The sequence below is a fragment of the Phragmites australis genome, chromosome 3, assembly GCF_958298935.1.
Source record: "Phragmites australis chromosome 3, lpPhrAust1.1, whole genome shotgun sequence".
Classification (NCBI taxonomy): domain Eukaryota; kingdom Viridiplantae; phylum Streptophyta; class Magnoliopsida; order Poales; family Poaceae; genus Phragmites; species Phragmites australis.
Window position 1 is genome coordinate 24,406,566 of NC_084923.1, and position 23,884 is coordinate 24,430,449.

General features: G+C 39.2%; 1 protein-coding gene across 1 annotated transcript; it reads right to left on the reverse strand.

Annotated features, from left to right (window-relative positions):
* Positions 1 to 10,611: 10,611 nt before the first annotated feature.
* LOC133912702 (vacuolar protein sorting-associated protein 52 A-like) lies at positions 10,612 to 20,746 on the reverse strand. The gene is made up of 19 exons (XM_062355563.1): positions 20,498 to 20,746; positions 20,332 to 20,389; positions 20,037 to 20,132; positions 19,624 to 19,725; positions 19,070 to 19,153; positions 17,558 to 17,638; positions 17,137 to 17,280; positions 16,223 to 16,311; positions 15,333 to 15,414; positions 14,630 to 14,815; positions 13,885 to 14,000; positions 13,747 to 13,805; positions 13,129 to 13,229; positions 12,429 to 12,479; positions 12,097 to 12,276; positions 11,835 to 11,969; positions 11,636 to 11,710; positions 11,201 to 11,258; positions 10,612 to 11,117 (listed from the first exon to the last, which is right to left on the reverse strand). Exons 1-19 carry the CDS (start codon positions 20,596 to 20,598, stop codon positions 10,816 to 10,818), a joined length of 2,100 nt encoding a protein of 699 aa, XP_062211547.1. The 5' UTR covers positions 20,599 to 20,746; the 3' UTR covers positions 10,612 to 10,815.
* Positions 20,747 to 23,884: the final 3,138 nt, after the last annotated feature.

Genomic DNA, 23,884 nt, shown 5'->3' on the forward strand with positions numbered 1-23,884 from the left:
TGCCGATTACATCCGCAACAGCGGAAAATGGTGCTAATGCAAACATCATAGAGAAAAAATTGTACAACAAGAACAAGGGCAAGATGCAGAATGGTGGAAAGCCAAAGAAAACCAGTAACTTCAAGAAGAAGAACACTGAGATGAAATTGAAGGACAAAGCATGTTTTGTGTGTGGCAAAGATGGATACTTTGCAAAGAACTGCCGCTACCGCAAAACTAGAGAAGATGGATAGCCAAACAAGAAGGCTGTGAATGTTACTATTGGCAACAACGACAATGAGGCCGGATCTTCTGGGTAGGGTAATCTACCAGTTGTATTTTCAGTGTTACAATCAACAGATTGGTGGGTTGATACTGGTGCCAATATACATGTGTGTTCTGATATTTCCTTATTTTCCTCTTACCAGGGAGCGCGGTCTTCCTCCGTCTTGATGGGAAACTGATCTGCTGCTTCTATTCTTGGTGTTGGTACGGTCGAACTGAAGCTCACTTCAGGAAAGATTGTCCATTTGAAGAACCTGCAGCATGTTCCAACAATAAACAGGAACCTTATTAGTGGTTCTTTGCTTTGTCGGGATGGTTATAAGTTAGTGTTCGAGTCCAATAAAGTTGTAATGTCTAAATTCAGGAACTTTGTTAGTAAAGGCTATGAGAGCGGAGGCTTGTTCTGCCTAAGTACTATTGAGTCTAATTATAATTTGAATGTTGCATCCGTAAATAATATTTGTGAGACCAACTCTTGGCACTCTCGTTTTTGTCATATTGGTTTTGACACCATTGCTCGAATGTCCAGATTAGAGTTAATTCCGAAATTTGATTTTGTCAAAGGATCAAAGTGCCAATCATGTGTTCAAGCTAAACAACCTCGAAAACCTTTTAAAGGATTAGAGGAAAAGAGGAATTTGGCACCTCTAGATCTTATTCATTCTGATTTGTGTGAAATGAATGGATTGTTGACTAAAGGAGGCAAGATATATTTCATAACCTTAATTGATGATGCAACATGCTATTGCTATGTTTATTTACTAAAAACAAAAGACGAAGCTTTAAACTACTTTAAAATTTATAAGGCCGAGGTTGAGAACCAACTTGAGAGGAAAATTAAGCGATTATGTGATGATCGCGGAGGAGAGTATATCTCAAATGAATTCTCTCAATTTTGTGCTGATCATGGAATTATCCATGAAGTTACACCACCATATTCACCCCAGTCGAATGGGATAGCTGAGAAGAAAAATCGGACACTTACAGACTTGGTGAATGCCATGTTAGAGAGTGCCGGTATGCCTTACGAATGGTGGGGGGGGGGAGCTATTTTGACAGCTACTTTCGTCCTAAACAGAGTTGTAACAAAGAATAGAGATGTCACTCCGTATGAGGGATGGAAAGGGACAAAACCCAATGTCAATTTTCTGCGTTCTTGGGGTTATTTGGCAAAAGTCAATATACCTACGCCGAAAAAGAGAAAGTTGGGGACCCAAAATAGTTGATTGCGTGTTTTTGGGTTATGCTCAAAATAGCACGACCTATAGATTTTTAGTAGTGAGATCTTATACTTCAGAAATTAGTGCTAATACAATCATGGAGTCTAGAGATGCTTTATTCTTTGAGAATATTTATCCTATGAAAGCAGCATGCAGTTCTAATAATGAAACTCATGTAGATACTCTTGAAACCTTTATACCACCTGAATCAAATAATGAGATATCTGACAAGGATGACAATATAGTTGATGAGGCTCCTAGGAGGAGCAAAAGACCAAGGATTGCAAAATCTTTTAGTGATGATTTTATTGTATATCTTGTCAATAATGTGCTAAAAACTCTTTCAGAGGCTTTTGCATCTCCTGATGCAAAGTATTGGAAAGAGGCGGTCCATAGCGAGATGGACTCTATCATGTCTAATGGGACTTGGGAGATTACTGATATTCCAAGCAGGTGTAAACCAGTTGGGTGTAACTGGATCTTTAAAAAGAAATTGAGGCCCGATGGTACTGTTGAAAAGTACAAGGCTAGGCTTGTAGCCAAGGGTTATACCCAAAAAGAGGGAGATGATTTCTTTGATACTTATTCTCCTGTCGCGAGAATTACTACCATCAGGTGCTTCTTGCTTTAGCAGCTTCCTACGATTTTCATGTTCATCAAATGGATGTAAAAACAGCTTTCCTTTATGGAGAGTTGGAGGAAGAATTTTATATGGAGCAACCAGATGGTTTTCAGATTTCTAGGCAGGAAAATAAGGTGTGCAAATTGTTAAAATCCCTGTATGGCCTTAAACAAGCACCTAAACAATGGCATGAAAAATTTGATAACACATTAACATCTGCTGGATTCAGTGTCAATGAGGCAGACAAGTGTGTATACTATCGCTTTGGTGGGGGTCAAGGAGTAATTTTGTGCTTGTACGTTGATGACATACTAATTTTTGGAACAAATACTACCGTGATTTCTGAAATCAAATTCTTCTTGCCTCATTGTTTTGAGATGAAAGATTTGGGTCCGGCAGATGTTATTTTGAATATTAAATTGATCAAGAGTGAAAATGGGATCACTTTAAATCAATCCCACTATGCGGAGAAGATTCTTAGCCGATTTGGTTTTGAAAACTGTAAAGTTTCTCCAACTCCATATGATGCGAGTGTGAAACTTTGAAAGAACGAAGGACAAGGAGTAGATCAATTGAGATATTCACAAATAATTGGGTCTCTTATGTATTTGGCTGGTGCAACGAGACCTGACATTTCCTTTGCTGTGAGCAAATTAAGTCGGTTCTCGTCAAATCCAGGAGATGATCATTGGAAGGCACTTTAGCGAGTGTTGCGCTACTAAGAGGCACAACAGCATTTGGGATTCACTACACAGGATATCCATCTGCGTTAGAAGGATATAGTGATTTCAATTGGATCTCAGATGCAGATGAGATCAAAGCTACCAGTGTCTATGTATTCACACTTGGAGGTGGTGCAGTTTCATGGAGGTCTTGTAAACAGACCATTTTGACGAGGTCAACCATGGAAGCAGAACTTGTTGCACTAGAGATAGCCACTGTTGAAGCTGAATGGCTAAGAGAGCTTCTATTGGACTTACCATTGGTTGAGAAGCCAATACCACCAATCCTTATGTACTGCGATAACCAAACTGTGCTAGCCAAGGTTATGAGTATTAAGGATAATACTAAGTCCTCCAAACATGTGAAGCGTAGACTTAAATTTGTCACGAAAATGAGAAACTCTGGAGTAATAGCTGTGAGCTACGTGCATACTGAGAAAAATCTGGCAGACCCTTTTACAAAGGGATTACCACAAAATACGATTTCAGTGGTGTCCAAGGACATGGGAATGAGGCCCATTTAAGTTAGTGCATCACAATGGTAACCAATCCTTTTAAGCAGAGATCCTGTGAATTAGGTAATAGGAAAAACAAATTGATGATGTAACCAAAGAGTACATTGCATATCTTTGTACACATGTTCAAAATAAAAGTACTCCTGACTGCATAGAAGGTTGGTGTAAAGCCTTAATGTTTTTGCAGAAGATATTAGCCTGCAGGATATCTTGAAGGAAAACACCTACTTGAGCCTAACTATTTGGTCGCAGTTCATGAGAACAGGGCATTCTCTTAGAAAGCTCATGAGAAGATATGGGAGCAGACCATAAACGCCTTTTTTAGGCGAGGTTGTTTTAGCAGCCTAGTATCAGTTGAGATTTCAAGTGAAATCTGCCCACACAAAACTGTGAATTTAAGGCATAGTCCATTCATCAGTTGTGGAAAGGTGAATCTTGATATTCTAGGTGTAAGTTTAACCCGTACGGGACTTATACTAAAAGACTGTTATATTAACAGCACTATAATACAATGATCTTTTTCCTTCTTCTTTTTCTCGCTTTGGCATTGGTGGGGGATTGTTGGAATGTGACCCATATAAAGCCCATTCATGAGAATGCAAAGCAAGAAGGTTTAGTCCCATATTGCCAAGGCAAGGGGATGTAGATCAACTTAGATAATAGAGTTCTCTCCCCTCTTTGAAATAGAGAAAATGAGAAAGAGAGAGTATACTTTGCTATATTCACACGCACGCGCGCGTATTCGTGTATTTTTCGTGTGAATATCCGCGTGACTTGTGACCTGCGATGCGCGACCGTGGCGTGGTGTGGCAGCACAAAATAGCAAGTCTTTTTTGCTGCTCTCCCTTTTAATTGTGATCAATGTCATAATCAGCCCTTTTAATCATGATCAATGCCTTAATCCTGAGAGTAATTGATCAGTTATGGAGGTAGCCAATTAGTGGGAAATTTATGAGAGAAAACGGCTCCAAGAGGGCAACCAATTCCATATAAATCCTGGAGACGTCTAGGCTTTGAGGAAGACAATTCTCTGCTCCACATTTTCTTCTCCATCCATCCAGATCACTGTTTTATGTGCTGTGCTGCCGGATCTCACCGGCCCTTCTCCTTGGCGTGCACAAGGGTGGAGGGTGAGCGGTATCTCTGAGCCACTGCCATCATGAAGCCCGCACGAGGGACGACAATAAGATTTCTGGGCAGCGCACCTGCGCGACCGCTCTGCACTGCTTCATCTACGATCTGCACGGCAGCGAATCGACACATCATCAATTTCATCCCTTCATCAACCCGACTGTGAGTTCTTGATGAACCTAATGGATTTTTGGTACTGTTGCTTGCTGCTAGGGTTAGAAGTTTGTTCATCTGTTATAGTTTATGAAATATGCCATTATATAGAATCTGGAATTGGAATTTTGCGCATATTACCAACAAATACATATTTCCCTTTAGCTTCTTGCAATCAATTTCAACTATGCTCCCAGGGCAACTTGCTTGAACAGCTACTTTGAAATTCCATAGCATCTTTAAGCTATCCTCCCAAGTACCATGGAGCTCCTTTAATGCACACCTCCTCCCTTCTCAGACCTTGTTATATGACAAGGTAATAGTAAATTGATCTTGCAGCCTTTCCTGCAATTCTCTTGCACCAAGTGCTGGATTTGTTATCAATATTCCTTTCACTCTATCAGCAATCCAAGATACAAAAGCTTCATTGCTGGTCACCTTGCTAGTGCTTGTACACTCATGTGCAGGACCAATGTTCACAACCTGCAAAAAATTACCATAATTAATTGAACTGTAAAACAATGAAAAAATAAGTAATACAATATTAAATAATTGATATACCATGAATGTGTCACAACCAAGAAATTTCTTTGCATACACTCTCCACTTGCAACCTGGATATTTGCATTTTGCTCTATACCTAGCTAGATCACTATGCTTCAGTTGTGTCTCAAATTCATTTTTGATGCAGAACTGCTTAAAAATCTTAATGAATGCATCTTTGTCCACAAATGTGGACCATTTCATTATTTTTGAGTCATCACTGTCATAGGTTGTGATAGGCACATTTGATGAAGCAATAACAATAGCCTCATCGTTTGGCACACTTTCAAGATCATGATATTGAACATTTTCAGGCAAGGGATTTGCTTGGTCTTGGACTTGTTCTAGCACATTCTCAGGACCTTTCTTCTTGCCCTTCTTAAAGTATCTCTATTCTTCATCAGTTCCAACTGCCTCATCTCCATCAGGATCCACACCTGCTATCATATAGTGCTCATTTTCTTCTTCCTCTACTCCAGTTGGCCCTACTACAGTCTGACCAAAAAGGGGTTCATCCAAAAGCTCAAGGTCTTGTTCAATTTCATCACCATCAACAACAATATGGGTGTCCAATACAGCTTCACTGTATAACACTATATGTGTGTCATTACTAGTCTGTTCTCCAATAACTTTCATGTCAAACATCACTTTTTTGGAAGCTCGAAGCAAGCAAAGAAGCTCAGCCTCAGTGCACAACTTAACAAATTGCTTGTCTTCGCCTACATACTGGAACTCTACCTCCTAATAATCCGCCCATTTGCAGTGAATATCTTTCAAATCTTTCAACAATTCGATGATTGCATATTCCTCTGAGTCCATCATCCAACCGACAGTAGAGCTTTTTGTGTACTCCCTCCTGCCATCAATCATGCTACGATATGCATTCACTGTAACCTCTACCCTACATGCGTTCTTTGGATGCACCCTGAAAGTACCAGGGTTACGAAGTTAATAAATATTTCAACAGCTTCGCTTCCCCAAATCTGAGCAACACCTCATCTTCTCTCTCACCACAAGCAATTCAAAGTAGGTTCAAATAACATAAAAGGGATTCCAACAAAAAAAAAGGGGAAAAAGACAGCCACAAGTGTATTTAATTCTTACCCTTCTTGAGGCTCACGAAGGTCCATTTCAGCGAGGCAACCTCAAATCCACAGCGGCATCAGGTTACATCAACTGCCTCTGAACCAAATCAAAACCTAGGGTTACAAACAAGAGGAATGAAGAGTTATGAACTTTTGATTCGGATCAGGAGTGAACCAGGTTGGTGGTGTCGATTTGGAGTAGTAGCAACGGGAAGGGGAGCTCCAGGGAGGTGGCGGCAGCGGGACTAGGGAGGTGGTGGCAGCGGTACTAGGGAGGTGGCAGTAGCAGTAGGAAGTGGAGCTCTAGGGAAGTGCCTGCAGCAGGACCAGGGAAGTGGTGACAGCAGCAAGAAGGGCAGCTCCAGGGAGGTGGCGGCAGCAGCAAGTAGGGGAGCTTCAGGGAGGTGGCAATTGTTATTTTGCTGAACTCTGGTGACCAAATAAGCCCTTTCAACAAAGGTTCAGAAGCACCAAGGGTGAAGATGGTATTTCACCTGCACCAACCTGAAAAGAAAAATGAGAAAACAAGAAAAGCGTAACTATTTTTGACGGAATTGTAGATTTCTTAACGACATGATCTTTTGATGGTATTTAAGTGTACTGGTTTAGTTCAATGGTAGATTTCTAAAAAAAAATGATCTTTGGATGTCACCAAACCAATTTTCCCTATTCGGTTTGCCATCACCGCCATGGGCAGCCTCTTTTTTCTTGTGTTTGCACCCCTCCTTTTGCTACACTGTGCATCGGACAGGGATGGCATGTAGGTGTCAGATCTACGTGGGTGGCGCGGCAGCGGTAGGCCTGTATGGGTGTAGCGAAAATAACTCTATTAGGCTATGATTATAATTTTGGTGATTAATGACAACATAGTCATTGAAGCTAACATGTTTGTCAAGAATATAGATTAGTATGTCTTATGGATACAACACATGAAGAAACCACTGAAGTTGGGACAACGTTTGATTGAATTAGAAAAGTCCCAAGAAGATTTGCCTCACTAGATGATCCAATACAAAAGAGTTTACACTCACCGGAACATTATATCCAGAGGTTGTTAGGCTCACCAGATAGTCTGGTGTTAGGCCTGAGTGCGCACCAGAGTATTCTGCTAATTGAGTTCAAGGAAGTTACACTAAGTGGAAGGTCCAGTGATGAACCGGTGAACACACCAGAGCATTTTTGATAAGGGTAAGGATAGCCTCACCGGATGATCCGATACTCAATGAAGAGTACACACCAGAGCATTTCCAGAAGAAGGTAATTGAAAATCAACACATCAGAAGGTCCGGTGATTGGAGATGTACTCACCGGAGTATTATGGCGGAGTATTTCTTACAGAGCAGGATTCAAATATTGAAGACTTAAGATTAACTCTCCGGATGGTCCGGTGATATATGTGTGTACATCGGAAGATCACAACAGAGTATTTTGTGCAAAGAAGAATAAAGTGGTTTGGTTGGCTCAAGATAACTCACCATATAGTCCGATGATGGTTTGAATGTTACACCAGATAGTTCGGTGTTCACAGATACTTTGAGTGAAGTTCCAACAACTAGTTTCTGAGGTTGTACTCACCGTATGATCCGGTGTTAGTACTACTGTTGTTACCGTATCGTCCAGTGTTAACAATTTTTTTGAGCCATTGGGAAAACGGTTAATTAGTGGGTTTGAGGCTATAAATACTCCTCCACTCGTCATTTGAAGGGTTGAAGTCCAGAGAAATATAGAGACACTTGAGAAGACATATAAGCTACCAAAGTGTTTAATGTGATCATCTAAGATAATTAAGCATACGTTTAGTGAGTGATTAGTGCTGATAGGCCTAGAGAGAATTTTGCTAGGTGTTTGTTGCCTAGAGAGTGGATTAAGAAGTGATCCTAGCTTGTACCAGGTAGTACGCCGATGACTTGGAGTCTTGATGACTCGCCGACATCTTGAGACAGAGTTGCTCAAGCTTTTTGACCCTCTGACTTGGTGTGAAATGGTAGCAAGACATATGTACGAAGACGCAAAGACCCTTACCTTAGTGGCTCAAGCTCCGAAGTGAAGACGACGACAAGTAACTAGGAGAGAGACTAATGCTGAGACCTTGTCATTATAGCTTAGTGGCTTATCCGGGTTGAGAATTTGTCTTTATGACTTAGTGACTTAAGAGCTATGATCGGAAGAGTTCTGACGATCAAGAGCATATCTTTAGTGAAGCTCTAACATGGACTAGCGGTGGCATTCATACCATCGATACCACAGAATAAAAATCTCTTGTGTCGGATTTGCTTTCTCTATCTTATTTATGTTTCTGTATTTATATACTTACAATTTACCTTTGCGCATTTACCTTTCTAAGTAGTTTGTTAGGATTGACTATAGGTTGTAAATCTTTTAAACGGTAGAATAGACACGCTAAATAAATCTAAGTATATTTAGATAGAAATTAATATAGATTTATTTTAAGAGGTTTGGGAGCCCATTATATTTTAAGTGCCACGGTTGTGCGTCGATGTGCTGCATAAGCAGCGTGACTATCTCTGGCGACGGGAAGGAGTAGGTCCATGGCAAGCTACAGTAAGAAGTAAGGAACAGATGGGTAAAATAAACCTTGTAGAAGATTTCTCGTCTAGTAGCATTTTTGCAGTCATAGGCCTAAGAAATATTCTCTCATGTGAAATGGTGGCAAAAAGTTAAATACCTCAACATTGTCAGCGGTTTTGTTTCGTACCATGACAACTTAAACCATTTTTTTCATACAGGGCATGAATGAATTACATTGAAGTAATGACAGATGTTACAAACCTGACTTTACAAAATGGACTCTCGAGACTTAATACGTTACATAAAAAATAGCAATTCTTATCTCCAAGTGCGATATGAATCACAGCCATCTTTAGGGCATCACTGGACACACAGATATTTTGGTAACACCAACGGAAATTTGATAGGGCCAATTAAAACTAACTTCACATGCGGCTATCCTGGGGCAAGAAAATCGCTTACGATTGTAGCGGGAGCCGAATTACTTCCTGTAAAATTATTACGAGATGTTTACGAAATTCCTACATTCCGAATAAGACTTGAAATAGAGGTCAAGATTGTTTTACAACAAATCGAGTCAAGCATACATCAAACTTCAAGATGGAACTCGAGCAAGATAAGAAAAAAAGAGTACATTTCACTTTAAACTATGTATTAATATACTCGGTGCACTTTAAATCATATTTAACAATAATGTTTACTTTGAACCATATATTTGATACTAATATTTTGATTTGCACCGTGCTTAAGGAATCGACATTTGATCATGCTCACGTGACGAGCAGTTCCATCCACCTCAGCTTTAGTATTCATCTATGAGGGTGGATTGTTATTTTTCAGACCAATCATTCTTCCTTTTGGTTCATGCTTTGTTGACTGCTTTCTTTTTTACCTTAAGTTGCTAAAGTCGTCTTTCAATACTACGTAGAATGGTATCGAGTTTATGGCGACACCGACCATCCAAAGAGTTAACATCCTATATTTAATCTGACTCTCTGATTACCTGTTCGCTAGCATTATGGAGATAGACGTTGGACCGACGGCAAGGTAGATATGGTCGGATGGTGCGGCAGTGCAGGTGGTGACTTGAGGAGATGTGGCACTAAGGTAGACATGGCTATAGAGGAACAGCCATGCAGTAAAGCAACTTGAGGTGGTGACGTTAGGTATATGATAAAGTTTGTGAGCGGTGGTACTTGGACTCTGAAGATCTGATATGGAGAGAATGCTCTAGCAAATTGATGCCAAATAGAAAGCAAGTAACAAAAAATGGACCAAAAGGAAGAAAGTTTAGGTTGAAAATAGCAGTCCACCCTCTCAGTTGATAGAACTGCTTGCCATATGAGCAGTCAAAGACCTAACATTAGACATGGTGCAAACTAAAAGATTAACATAAAATATATGGTTTAAAGTGACATCTATTATTAAATAAGATTCGAAGTGTACCAAGTATACTAATATATAATATAAAGTGAAATTTGCTTAGAAAGACTTAATTTATTATAATGACCAATCTGGGTCATAAGGGTTCGATTGGAACGTAGAGTTTTGGGAAATATCACATGAATACACTTTACTCCCAGGAAACTGAAAAAAGTCGCATTCCAAACGCAACCTATTCAAGCAGAGGATCTCCACGTGTTCGTTTGGGTGTTCACCTGTTCGTGCTACACTCCCACCATCTCAGAGAGGCGGATGGCTTAGGAATTTTGGAATGTTTCCAGCAAATTATTAGGTTTCAGATCCAAATACCCCATTTGAACAAGCCATAAGAGAGATCATCACTAGCCCTTCTCGTAAAATCACATTAAATGAGAATCCTTGGTATATATCCTGGCGACAAACTGCTTATGATTATACATATAACAATAGCAGAAAAACATGGTTCTGTGCTGCAAAGGGACCCCTCGTGAAATCACAACAAAATGTTCTGTCTTCTGCAGTAGCATATATCAACTTGTCATTACAATGTAAGAATACATGACCGCCCCTCGTCTGGTCGTCTTAGTGTACATCGCAGGGAGGAATCGACTAAAAGGTCCTAGAATATTTCTTGATTTCATACAGGATAGAGGATATGGACACCAAGTCCTTGTTGAGAGCAGAGCCACCGTTGATCCTCTTGACACACTCGGTGAGCCTGGTATAGTAGAGCAGGAGCTGCGTGAGCGCCGCTTTCAAGATCTCCATGCCGCACAGAAAGTTGCTGAAAGATGTGATGACATCTTTGTGCATCAGCTCAATCGCAGCCTTCCACCGGCTCGCAAAATCCTTCACCAATGGTTCAACATCGCCAACGCTGGCTTTATCTGAGCTTGTCGCCGTGTCTTCCGCTGATAAAGTTCAGGCAAAGATGAGATGTCGTTTGAAAGTAGGAAAGTAAAGGGGCTCGATGCTGTAACAGAACTCAGTTTACCTGGACGAGTTTTGACGAATTTGATCAAATCACTGAAATGCTCCAGGAGCAACTCTTCCTGCAGAAATGTTGATGCATCATATCAAGAAACTACTTAGGAAATCTGTTCTTAGAACAAGGACAAACTGCAATTCCCTCTAAGTTTGTTAGTAAGGTCTAACAATATGCATGGTGGTCTGTTGCCACTCGGTAATGATAATCCTTGCTTACTTTTTAGAAACGTATTTCAGTCTGACATGAACACTGGCTGCAGAACGTTTTTTCAGTCTGACATGAACACTGGCTTGACAGCCATATAACTATAAGGAACTAAAACACACAACTTGGTTCATGTGTCGTTTGAACTCTAGGAATCAAACAATAACCTTAAGAACTATGGTGAGTGGTATGTCGCTTGCCATACAGTAACTTTGTTCAATCTATATAAGTGCATACCACATAGATTGCAATGTTGCTTTTAAGAACATCCTCGAAGTGAAGTTGTGTTTTGCCACCCTCTGTTCCAGCTTCCTTTATGACAAAAGATCAGAATAAATTTGAATGAGGCAATGATAATAGCATTATAGCTTTGTAGTACACTAAAACATTATTAATAGAAAAGAATGGCATTTTAGGTTAGCTAGAAAACACCTACCTTCAAAATGGCAATTGTTAAATCATAGTTGTTTATCAGGAAAATAGTTTGCAACTTGGGTTTAGCAAACATCTTGGCCAACTTAACAAGCAAGTCCTCAATAGCCATCCGCAATCGCTCAAGATTAAGATCAAGCTGTAAATAGAAGCCAAATTTTGTAATGTCCATAAGCTACAGAAAGGGATGGCTTATGGCATGGCACGTGGTGAAGAATTTTGAAAACAATGAAAATTTTGGGTTAACCAGAATGTGATCAACTAACCTGACCATCTCCATGTTCAACATTGAGATGAACTAGAGAAGCTGTAAATTCAGCGTATCTCCTCGTGACATAGTGCGGATGGACATCATCCTCCCAAAGAGTCTTAATATTTGCATTTCGAAGGCTGTTCAGGTGTAAGTCAAACACCATCTTGAAGCGAGGCCAGAGTGACAAATTAACCTGTCCAGCGTCCAAAAAGTAAACTCTGGTTCAAAAAAATTGGAAAAGGGAGCACTCCCATGCCAGTTCAACATGATCGGCATCCCATGAGGTAACCCTCAAGCAAAGTTGATATACATATTCAAGAAGACAAGAAAGCATCCAGAACAGACCTTGTCCAGGTAAGAGTCCAAACATGGAATTCGCCGCCTAAACATGATAAGCTGCACAAAATGCCGATTCCATTAAGATTTAGTGAGTGACAAAATTGAGTCCCGGTATTTTATGCACTTGAAGAAATTGGACAAAGTATAGAGTTACTCTTGCAATTAAAATGCAGCATTTAGTTGATTTCTACTAGAGATTTTTTTTAAGAAAATGAAAAATTACAAAACATGGTTCATTTTTACCAGATTCCAGAGAAAACCCACTCAGTTGGCATCAAGAAAATCCAAAAAAACTTAAAAATTACTGCCTGAAACTAGGTCGAAACCGACAGCTGCTAAACCACCAAAAACAGAAAATTGGATGGGTGAACCAGTATTGGTTTATTAAATTCTGGCATGACCATCCTTCTACACTATGAGCATACCTAATGTGTCATATTTCTATATTAATAATCCAATGCATAAGAAAAAAAGTCTTTTAGCATAGACAATGACAGAGTTAGCAAGAAGCTGGTAATAATCCAATACATAAGAAAAAAAAAAGTATATTAGCATAGACAATGACATAGTTAGCAAGAAGCGGGTAATGTAAACACTGCACGAACAGAAATGTAAAATTGTCCTGAGCTTTATTTCTAAAACAGTTATATAAATGATGATACTACTATCTGTTCCATCACAACTCACAAGGTAAATTAAAGGATACCTGGTGCTGATGAATTATTCGGATCATAAGCATTATGCCTATAGCGTCGTAACAGTTCAGGAGTACAGCATTAAAATGCTCATCAACAACTTGAATTGGTCCTGAGGGACAAACATTTGAGTCTTCAAGCACAAATATTATGCATGAACCAAAATAATGGCGAAGATGGCAATGTTAATGTAAAAATCGCCTCTAGAAAGACCTTAATGGAGGCACTATATTGTGATGAGAATAAGAAACTGAACTTAGTAATTTTCTGGTTGTGAGAACACATGAACAACACAATCAAAATGAGTTCTTTATTTTCCTCACTCGACGTACATGTGAAACTTGAAACCCATTCGTGCATCGACAGTTTTCAGGTGTAATACAGTGATGACTAATGTTGACTACATAAATGGGGCTAGTTTGATACAATAATGAAATCAGTACGTTTGGAATGCTAGGGCACAAGGGAACAACATAGGAAGCACATGTTAGGACAAAAAAATTGTTTTTCTAAAATTATATTAAATGAACACATGTCAGTTTACACTAGATACCTCCTACAAGATTACTGCACAAGATACAAATAAATGTGAAACAAAACACTTTATGTAAATAAAGTAGGATCAAAACCTGCAAATATATCATGGAATATGGATTCTTCACCAAAGAAATCGTCAGAGAAAAGGTACCTGCAGTTAGTTGATATCTGTCATGCTACCACTTATTCATAATGAATAAAAAGATACTACGAGGCAATCCCAAGCTTACTCCGAAGTAGCTGTATCCATTAGAAGCTTTTGTAAGCTTCTGAAGAGAACTTCATATGGATATTTTTGTGACTTGGCTTCAGCTATATGGGGTATCAATGCTGGCTGATCGATTTCCTGATATACCAAAGAAAGTGCAAACATAATTTACACTACTGTGGTTGGTACTTGTAGTTTGGGCAAGTTAATCCTTCAGCAACAATAAGTAGTTCAAAATGAATGCAAGGCCATATTCCACTAAAGAAATACACATGCGTATCTCAAATTCAGAAAACTGTCCTCTTCTATGGATGTCAATACAGGTAATGGGAGGAATTACAGAAGTTTACATAACCTTTGGTACTTAGTAATTTGCAAGAAAATTTTATTAATAAAATATGACTAACTTTTTTGGTTTAGAGAAAACCATATCCTCGGATTAGCATGGAACTCAGCTTTAGCCAGAAAAAGGAACTAGACCTGTCAACTAGCCACACTCATTGTGGACTTGTGGCAACTGTATTTTTTGGCTACGAACCAATCAATGACTAAGCCAATGGCGAATGCTGAACTTTTAATGGCAAGCTTTGGTTATGAATCAAACAGCTTGTTAGTGGTATTCAAAGTTCTGATCAGTTGCCCAGCACCATATAGCATGATTGACCCAGTTTACCTCCCATTTCATTGTTGAGTAACCAATGCGCTACAACAATCTGAACTTGTTGACAACTCACATTATCTGAATGGAGTGTCAATAAGTTGATTACCTTTAAGATGTTTATTCTTTCACCCAAAGCAAACACTGAAGAGCGGGCTTTCAGAGGTTCTTTTCCAATGGAGAAAAGGAAGCCTGTACTTCTGGTTTCGACTCCAAGTAAGTCGGTGGAAGTTGCTATGTCCTGCTGTAATTTCTCTAGCGCTTGTATGTAAGCACGAAAATGTGCACTCAGCACCTGAAAGTTGGTAGGAATAGTAAAAATGTCAAGAAAACAAATGTTTGTCCACAATATATTTTTAAAAAAAACACACACAGAATGTAGGTATTTTGGTGCTGCCTGCTAGCACTCTAGCAGACTTGCCTAAGTCCATGAAGATAACAGAACAAAGTTGATATATATGAAGATTGATGCCACAAAAACTAAACATAGATAATTAGAACAGGAGCAGAAAGAAGCAAAGACAGACGAACAGATTGCGGTGATCCAGGTCCCAAGTGTGGTAGGCCATGCAAGCACGTGGCAACTTCTTTGGGTGTTTCTGCTGCTTTCCCCAAGAGCCAACCCAGAGTTGCCAAGTTTGGAACCTTAAGTAGTATTAGTCGCTACTTTTGGACTCGCAAGCTTTATATGACACACTCCACACTTTCTACTGCCATTTACCAATGCAAAAGGCACACAATTGGACAAGGGTGTTATATTAACTGTGCGGCACTTATCCAGATCACATTGCCACATTTAATGTGAAACTCACCTTATTCATGGTATCAATATAAGCCGCCTGAACTTCTCCATATATCTCCTTAGCATGTTCCTTAAGGAAAATTATTGTGTATCTGTAGTGGAGAGGGTGATGGCAAAAACGAGAAGTTACACACAAGAACAGAATAATACAGTATGAACATATACCAATGAGGAGCGATCAAGATTATCATATGGGCACATACACTATTTGCAAAATCATTTCCATTCAGTAAACGAGTACTAGCAGCATAGTCAGTGAAACGTGACTGAAGAGTGAACCAATGGAGCGATTGGCCCAATGGTTCACTGGTCCAACCGAAGGTTCATTGGTTGGACCTGCAGTTCATTATCATATTATTTTAACAATTTCAAATATATTTTAATTCTTACCTAATTGATGTTCATGTTCAACAAACTGCTCTGCTACCACTTATAGGGATCTTATTGTCCACATAGACAACCAAATCTACACGTTAAGAGGGTTTGTTAGCCTAGACCCTCGAGATTGATACAAACTTTCAAAATTTAAAACAACCAACCTATCTTGTTATCACATTGCAATGCCCTTACACAAATCTTGAGACACTTTAGAGAGCTAAGAGAGTACATGTACCTACATGTACAAATGGTTTTGCATTTGCCTTAAATGATGCAGCAACTCTCTTTAGTTGCTAGGCTTTAAGCCTTTGGTAGGATTCTATACTGCAAACTATGAATCGACTGACATTTGAAGATTATATAGAACAGATGAAACTTTTGTGAAGTGATTCCACATCTACGCACATATTAAACTATGAAACCATTCTGTAGTCCATAGAACTTTGACAGGCACAGACAGGTACTAAAAGTAGCAGCAATGGTACAAGAATAATAGGTATACGATAAGAAAGTTTGACATACTTGTATTTAAGAACACTCTGTTGTAGAATCTGAATATTAGTTTTTGGTTTCCTCAAGGCATAGAACTTTTGGATGACGAATTCAAAAATCTGCAAGAAAATTTATGAATGCATCAAATAACAGTATTATGCTGTAGCCTTATACTATTGGATTTGTTACAAATAAAATTTAGTGAGCAAGAGTACGGCTATTAAATAGAGATACCAAAAAGATCAAGCTGATTCCTAATTCCGCATCAACTAGTATGGCTATTATACTCACTGACAAGCACCACTCTCCACAAACTAGTATGGCTAATTTAGATGCAGGATAGATTAATGCCCCAAACTTAATCAAACACAAAAATTCAAAGACAGTGTAATGCGTCATCAAATGGCATTCTGAATACAAAGGTATTATCATTCTTTATCACTCAACATTATGTATCATAAAAATCCACAGGACAAAACATTAGCACCACACTATATTTGATGGGTGACAGATCACATTAACAATCCAGTGTCCATCATCACCGACACAGACCAATTATAAGTTCAAAATACTTCAAAAAGTTTGCAAGTTGGAAATGATAGCTATGTCCCACTGGCCCTGGGTCCCAATTGTCAGTCTCACTTGATTGTGTTTTCCAATTCAGACATCATTGAAGTGCTACTAAGCTGATTCCCTTTTCAATGTGACCTAAGATGCCATGACACTACATACATCTGGCAAGTTAACTATTTGATCAGGTCAGTTCACAATCATTCTGCATCCACAGGGGCAGCCGGACAGGACACAATAGCTCTGATAGTCACATCACATAAAACATAGATACAGGAAGCCATAGAAAGTAAGTATATGACAAAATAAGCATGTATGAAGATGCACACAAGCTATTACAACCGAAGTTAAAAACCAACGATTGTTTTTCAAACCTTTGAGACAGCTTTCTGCCGAAGTCTCTCAACCTCAGGTTGAACATCTTTTAGAGCCTTGGATGATTTAACCATGGGATCCGCTTCAATGAATTTTATTTTTTTGCTTAGAGTCTCTAGTGTTTTCATGTATTCATCATTGACCTGCATGGTTGTTGAATAAGGCATTTTCAGTGATCCATAAAAATAAAAATAACATAAAATAAAATAAACTGAAAATTGCTTCAACTGCAAGAGCAGCTGTGCCGGTACAGTAACACAATGAATCCTCGTGACTTATGATATGTCAAAACTAACAAAGGAAATCTTGTATAGGGCAAAATAACAGTTATAGATTGAACAAACTAATATCCAAAATAGGGAAAAGAATTGTCACCAAAAAAGTTTATCATCTAAAGCAGGATATGAATGTAAGTAATACCTCTCCATCAACAATTATATCAATCATTCTTGGTGGCACTATTATATCCTCAACAAATCTTGACAACTTAGACTCTGCAGCCTGCAATTTGTTTTCCAAAAGAAAGACCAATGTAAGATTCAGATAACTAAACAATAAGTAAAGAAATAGCATGCATAAAAGCTACAAACACTGTGAATCAATTCAAAAAATGAACCAATTTATGAAGATTCAGATGATAATGCCTGCACTTGGAATGTTTCAGATGGAACTATTGTTTCATATGACGTTTTGACATGTCATTCTTAGTAAATGTGATGTAAACAGCAAAATTGTTTCTCCAATCAAAAAGAATATCTGGTATGGTCTCGGAAATGACATTGAATGCATTGCATTTCCATATGAACATATGGCAAAAATTATATTATAGAGGTGCATATTCTTAAAGTTTAAAAAATACAAAAAGTTGGCATGCCCTGATATCTACACGAAGGAAATGGACACTGTCTTTTCTAGAGAGATAACACATGCTAGGTTAAACCTATATGTGATTGTACTTTAGAATGTTTCTTTGGATTATTTCTACTTCTGTAGCTTTTAAGATTTAACAATAATTTGTTAATTACATTAAACAAGTAAAACTCATGTTACAGGCCTTCAACTTCAATCTCCAGAAAAGGGAAGAAACAGGAGATGGTAGAAGAAACAAACTGAAAGCATACTTCTTCCAGAAGAAAAAGAAAAAAAACTAGAATGTGTGTAGTCAAACTGTATTAGTTTTCAAAAAGTCCACAATATTAATTATACATGAAAATGACTAGATTTTTCATAAAAACGCTATGATATTATGCACTTTATATCATTTTGTTATAGGGTAGTGAAATTTAGTGGTCAAAGTGATATCTCATTGACTATGAAAAGTCAAGAAAGTCACTTTTAGTGAAAGATGTAGTTAAGATGTCTATCCATTCTATCATGTCATGAAACACTTAAAGTTACTCATTTTGGACATTTGATGTTTGGTTAGATGATTTAGTAAACACCAACTTAATGTTATTTTACACGTTACGATTATGTATGTAAACATAGTCAGGTGGCATCCCCAACACATGATGTCACTATGGATGCTTGATCCCCTCGCACCAACTACGTCATAAAGCAACAATAAGTAAAATGCTAAAGATAAAACCTTTTTCCAGGCTGGTGACCATAAGGTAATGCAGAATAGAAACCATGTTGCGGCAAAATATATAAATAAAGATCATATGGTGGTGTATGTGACAGCAGCAATTATACTAATATGTCCTTTGGTAAATGAAACAACTAGTAAGAATCATCAGCTAAATTAAAATATTCCTAATTATGCCACTTGCATGCACCGATATTGGACAAAAATACCAGCTAAGGGGATATGAAAGGTAACCATACAACATGTGAGATGGACAACATCTTCCAGCGCACAGAAGCCTTAAGAAAGTAACTATGGAATATAAATGTATGAATGAAAGATACAGTACATGAAGCGAACCAGACCTTACGATTTTTCAGCTTTAATCCCATGTCCATAGAATTCTCCTGAAGGACCTTTATCTCTGAACTTATGGAACCAATTTCTGTCTAACACAGAAGTCAAAATATCGTAATATAACTTAGTAAAGAGAAATGGACCAGTGGATTAATCTAAAGGTGCACGCCTAGAGAAAACTAGAAAAGCATCAATAGTCTAGCTTTCTTGTGGAGAATGTTGGCCATTACATTCAAATTAAATCATATGTCTGGATTCATTGATAAGCTAGACATGGTGCCATTTAAAGTGTGATCTCTGAAGTTGTCGCACTATTTACAAAAGGACAACATAGAAATTCAGAGGAATATGCTTTGACAAATTTTCATGTAACTGGCAGTAAGGCATTCCGCATAAAGCAAATGTTCAGAAACAATAGATTAAATTTCTAATAGCAGCAAATGTTTGCACATTCCCAACTTGATACTATGTTGTGTACAATTACTCGTTCAGTCATCCAGCATGTCAAGGAATGTCACAATTAAAAATAGTATCTTCAAAACAAATGGAAATATGTAATTACCTGGAATCCAGTAAGAATAGTTTCCATTTGTGACAAAATATTGTCACAATCACGAATTTGATCATGCAGCAAAACTAGGTTCTCGCTTTCTTTAATGTAATCCTACAAAAGAAGAGGAAGACAGCAGTGCATAAATCATGTCAATTCACAACTAATTTCGTTTTCAGCACATTAAAAAGTTTAAGAAACCATAAGCCCCATGTTCTCAGTATAACTTTGTTACTCTTGTGCAATCATTTGATGATTGAACATACAACTTTGACGACAGAAATAACTTTATTATGGTTCAACGTAGAACTACAATTACTACTACATAAGGTTCAAATTCTAAACCGTGTTTATCTTGCATAATTGACATGAACGACCTTCTATTGTGTAGGCACAGATAACATTTTCTAAAAAATAACAAGCACCTGTATAGAATCCAGCTCAACTTGGCGAATGTCATTCTCAACCCCTTTCGTGTACTCGCGCAGTTTGATGCCATTAGCCAGGATGTTTGCAACTTCCTGCGCTTGTCCAGAAAGTAAGCATCAGTAATCCCCCAAGAAAGACGCAAGGGTATACTACTGTACACAGCCTCTCGTCACCGAAATGTTGCAGCCAGCTCAAAAGGACAGTGAAATCAAAGAAGTCTAGTTGCTTCATGGTTCTAGTAAGCTACTAATTTACAGAAGTTATAAAGTCTGCCGTAGCATAAAGCGTCACCTCGTCATTCTTGCAGTCGTCGAGCTCCTGCTGCAGCCCCTCCAGCGACTCGTCATCGCTGGTAAACCAACCAGAGGTTAGTTTTAGAATCGCAGCCATATGCGCAGCACAGCGAGCAGATGACACGATCGTACAGGGGAAGAGCGAGCTTTGCGAGCGATTGTACCTGGCTACTTCCTCGTCGAGGGCGAGGTCACCGACGAAGACCCCGAGGTCGAACCGCTCCTTCTGCCCGTCGAGGGTCTCGGCGGCGGGGACAGCCTCCATGTCGGGGTCGCTGGGGTGGAGTGCGGCAGCGGGGGGATGTCTCCGATCTAGATCTGCCACCGGTGGCGATGGCCGACGGGCGTTGGGATCGGATCGGACCAGGGCTCCCCGGGAAATGGTGAGACCAAAGAGAATGGTGGGCTGACGGGGAAAATGTGTTGGGCTGGGCTTGCGCGCTGTTCTCGTGAGCCTGTGGCTCAGCGACCCGGGCTGACCCTGGTATTCGTTAGAGAGAGAGAGAGAGAGAGAGAGAGAGAGAGAATGCTTCCCAAAACGTTATCTACCAGCAAAACACCTTCTCAAAAAAGAAAAACAGCAAAAGATTCCAATGAAGGTCCTTTTGGATTTTCAAAGTATTTCTAGAGTATTTCAATCCTAAGGAAATTTTCCTATAAAGCATGTTTAGAACAAAGGATTAAGCTTGGCAAATTCCTATAGAATGCCACCAATTTCATAGGAAAATAATGCATGATCCCAAACCTATTGTTATTTTTCCTACGCAAAGTCCAATGCAACACTCTCTTTCTCTCTCTACTCTCTCTCTCACTCATGCATTTGTTTCCTGTGAACCATCCAAATGCCACCTTTCTCATATTCCTGTGTTTCGAAATTATGTAGGATTGTATACTACATGGCATTCTATTTCTACGTTTTCCTATCCATGCATTATTCATATCATGAGTTGCAAAGAGGCCCGAAGTGTTTAGATGCAACACAGGAACTTGCAGAGAGATGTAGAGACAAAGGAAAATTCCCATGAAGTCTAATCTCTTGCTTAGGTAGTGTTGGGTTCTTTGTACATATATGAGATGATACGGGATATGCAATTATGTATATGTTTGGTTCGATAAACAGTATCAACTCGTTTAGGATAGGGTGATACAGATTTTAGGAATATTCTATCAAGATATTGAACCATCTTATACGAGAAAATTAGTCGAACGATCTCGTACATGTTCTGTCAGCTCCTGTAGTTACATATACTTAGTGATGATTAGTGAGAATTAAAAATAATTAGCTATGCATTAGTTACAATTAGATGTTATTAGCCATAACTAAGTATTATTCTGGGTAATTTTGCGATAAATAGTGACATGTTAAGTTAAAATTAATTATAATTAGTAAAGATTAGTACTAATTAGAATAAGTTGTTAGTAATTATAATTATAAATTGTTATATTATAAATAAATTAAGTTATAATAGATGTAGTGCTTATCTTTTTAGTAACTAAACATTATATATGTACATCCCATACATCCAATAAATACTCTCATGTACTGTTTCATACATCGAACCAAACATGATACTTATACCATCTCATCCAAGTTCATCCTGTCCATCTACGACGATCACATACCATTTAATTTCGTATAACGAACCGAACACTACCTTATATTCCTATGGAATTGGGCTATAGGAAAGCAATCCATGAGAATTTTTTCTTCCCTTTCATGTGATCCAAAGGACTCTATAGAAAAAAATTTGTTAGGAGAGGGAAATCTAAAAAAAATCCTTTGGAAACCTCCGTTCCAAAAGGGTCCTTAGAGCAACTCCAATCGAGTTGCTATTTGCCTCACTATCCTACTATTTAGCGAAGAGACAAAAATCACCTCCAACCGATTCGCTACTCCTATCACCACTTCTAGCACCTTGCCACCTCGCCTCTGCCTTTTGCCATGTCTGGCGAAGGTCTCCCTCTCGCCATCGACCACGACCACCAGGAAGTCGGCCCTTCCCGCCACCGCAAGTGCACTTCATATTCCCCTTCTTTGGGTCGATTTGAGGTCGTTGGTGCTCGAGTTAGCTGGATCTGTAGGAGAGAGAGAGAGAGAGAGTTACCGGAGAGGGAGGCCACCGTAGCTCACTGGCACTGTGGTCCACCTCGAGCTCGCGTGTGATGCCCTACCGTTGTTGCCTGCCCGGTAGATATGCTCAATGCTGCCCTACCGCTGTTGCTCGCCAGCAGTTGTGTGGCTGCTGTCACCTGGCCGTCACCCTCGCCCGCCTGCTGCGCACCCTTGCCCTAGCCCACCTGCAGTCGCCTAGCCTCCGTCGGCCGCCTACCGCCCTCACGCGCCTGCCATGCCCCCTCACCCGCTTGCCGCGCGAGGTGCCCTGCAGGAGCGCCACAGTAGGGGATGAGAGGTAGGGCAGGAGCAGTGCGAGGTGATGGCCAGTTTGGGGTGATGAGCCATGGATTTGGGGAGGTGCTTATGCTTTGTATCTGTGATGTGCTCTCATTTTTGTTTCTCGACTGCATGAGTATTGATCAATGGTATATGATTTTGCAATGCATGAATGGATAGCTATATGCAACTATTGAGTGGCCAAAATGTTGATGGCAGCCAATTTTGGGGTGGCAGCCAATTTGCAAGTCCACTCGAGGAACAAGGAGATGAGGAAGTGCAAGTTGTGGAAGGTACACCACTTGTGAAACCAAGCAAGAAGAGAATAAAAAATTTCAGTGAAAAGGAGTACATTCTTTTGGTGTTGGCATGGCTAGAAATCGACATGGATGCCGTTCACGGCAATGAACAATCTCATAGTACATATTGAGAAAGAATTCATGAGTGCTTCAATGAGCATAAAGACTTTGAATTAGATCGTTCTTCCAACTCTATCATGCACCGTTGGTCCACCCATACTAGAGAGTGTTAACAGAATATATCCACCAATGCAAGTCCAAGATCGTCTACTCCTGAAAGCAATGAAAGTCGTTATGATGAAGAAGGGGAGGGTCTTACTTCAGATCCTGGCGATGCAATGCTAGATGGTAAGAAGAAGGAGAAAAAATGACAACATCGAGATAAAAACTCTGTTTCTCCAGGAGAAAACATTTACATGGAAGCATCGGAAAATATGTGGCCAAGAAGAAAGAGGCCGAAGCCTTGAAAGAGATTAAGAAAAAGAACACAATGATGAGAGAATTGTATTGGAGAAGAAAAGGCTTGAATTGAAGGAAAGAGATATAGAGTTAAGACAAATGATCGAAGATGATAAAGTGATGAATATGGATATTAGTGGTATGAGTGAGTGACAACAACAATACTATATGAGAATCCAAGAGGAGATCATTGCTCGGCAGTTTGGCATAGGGTCGGGTTGAGATGATTTATTATGTATGCACTATCATATTATTTTGTATTCTCTTGTATGAACATGTTGTTGAATGAATTATGCTTTATTAAGATAATACATATTACATGTGTACTCTTCTTTAATACTTGTCTTCATGACGTTGCCGAAGGTGCTCGATGAGATCTTTTTGAAGCTAAGAGTGAGTTT

Coding starts and splice junctions, on each gene's coding strand:
- LOC133912702 (XM_062355563.1), bottom strand. CDS start 20,598: ATGGAGGCTGTCCCCGCCGCCGAGACCCTCGACGGGCAGAAGGAGCGG. Junction 14,816..15,332: donor ATATTGATACCATGAATAAG/GTGAGTTTCACA, acceptor ACCAACTTTCAG/GTGCTGAGTGCACATTTTCG. Junction 13,230..13,746: donor ATTCCATGATATATTTGCAG/GTTTTGATCCTA, acceptor TTTGTCCCTCAG/GACCAATTCAAGTTGTTGAT.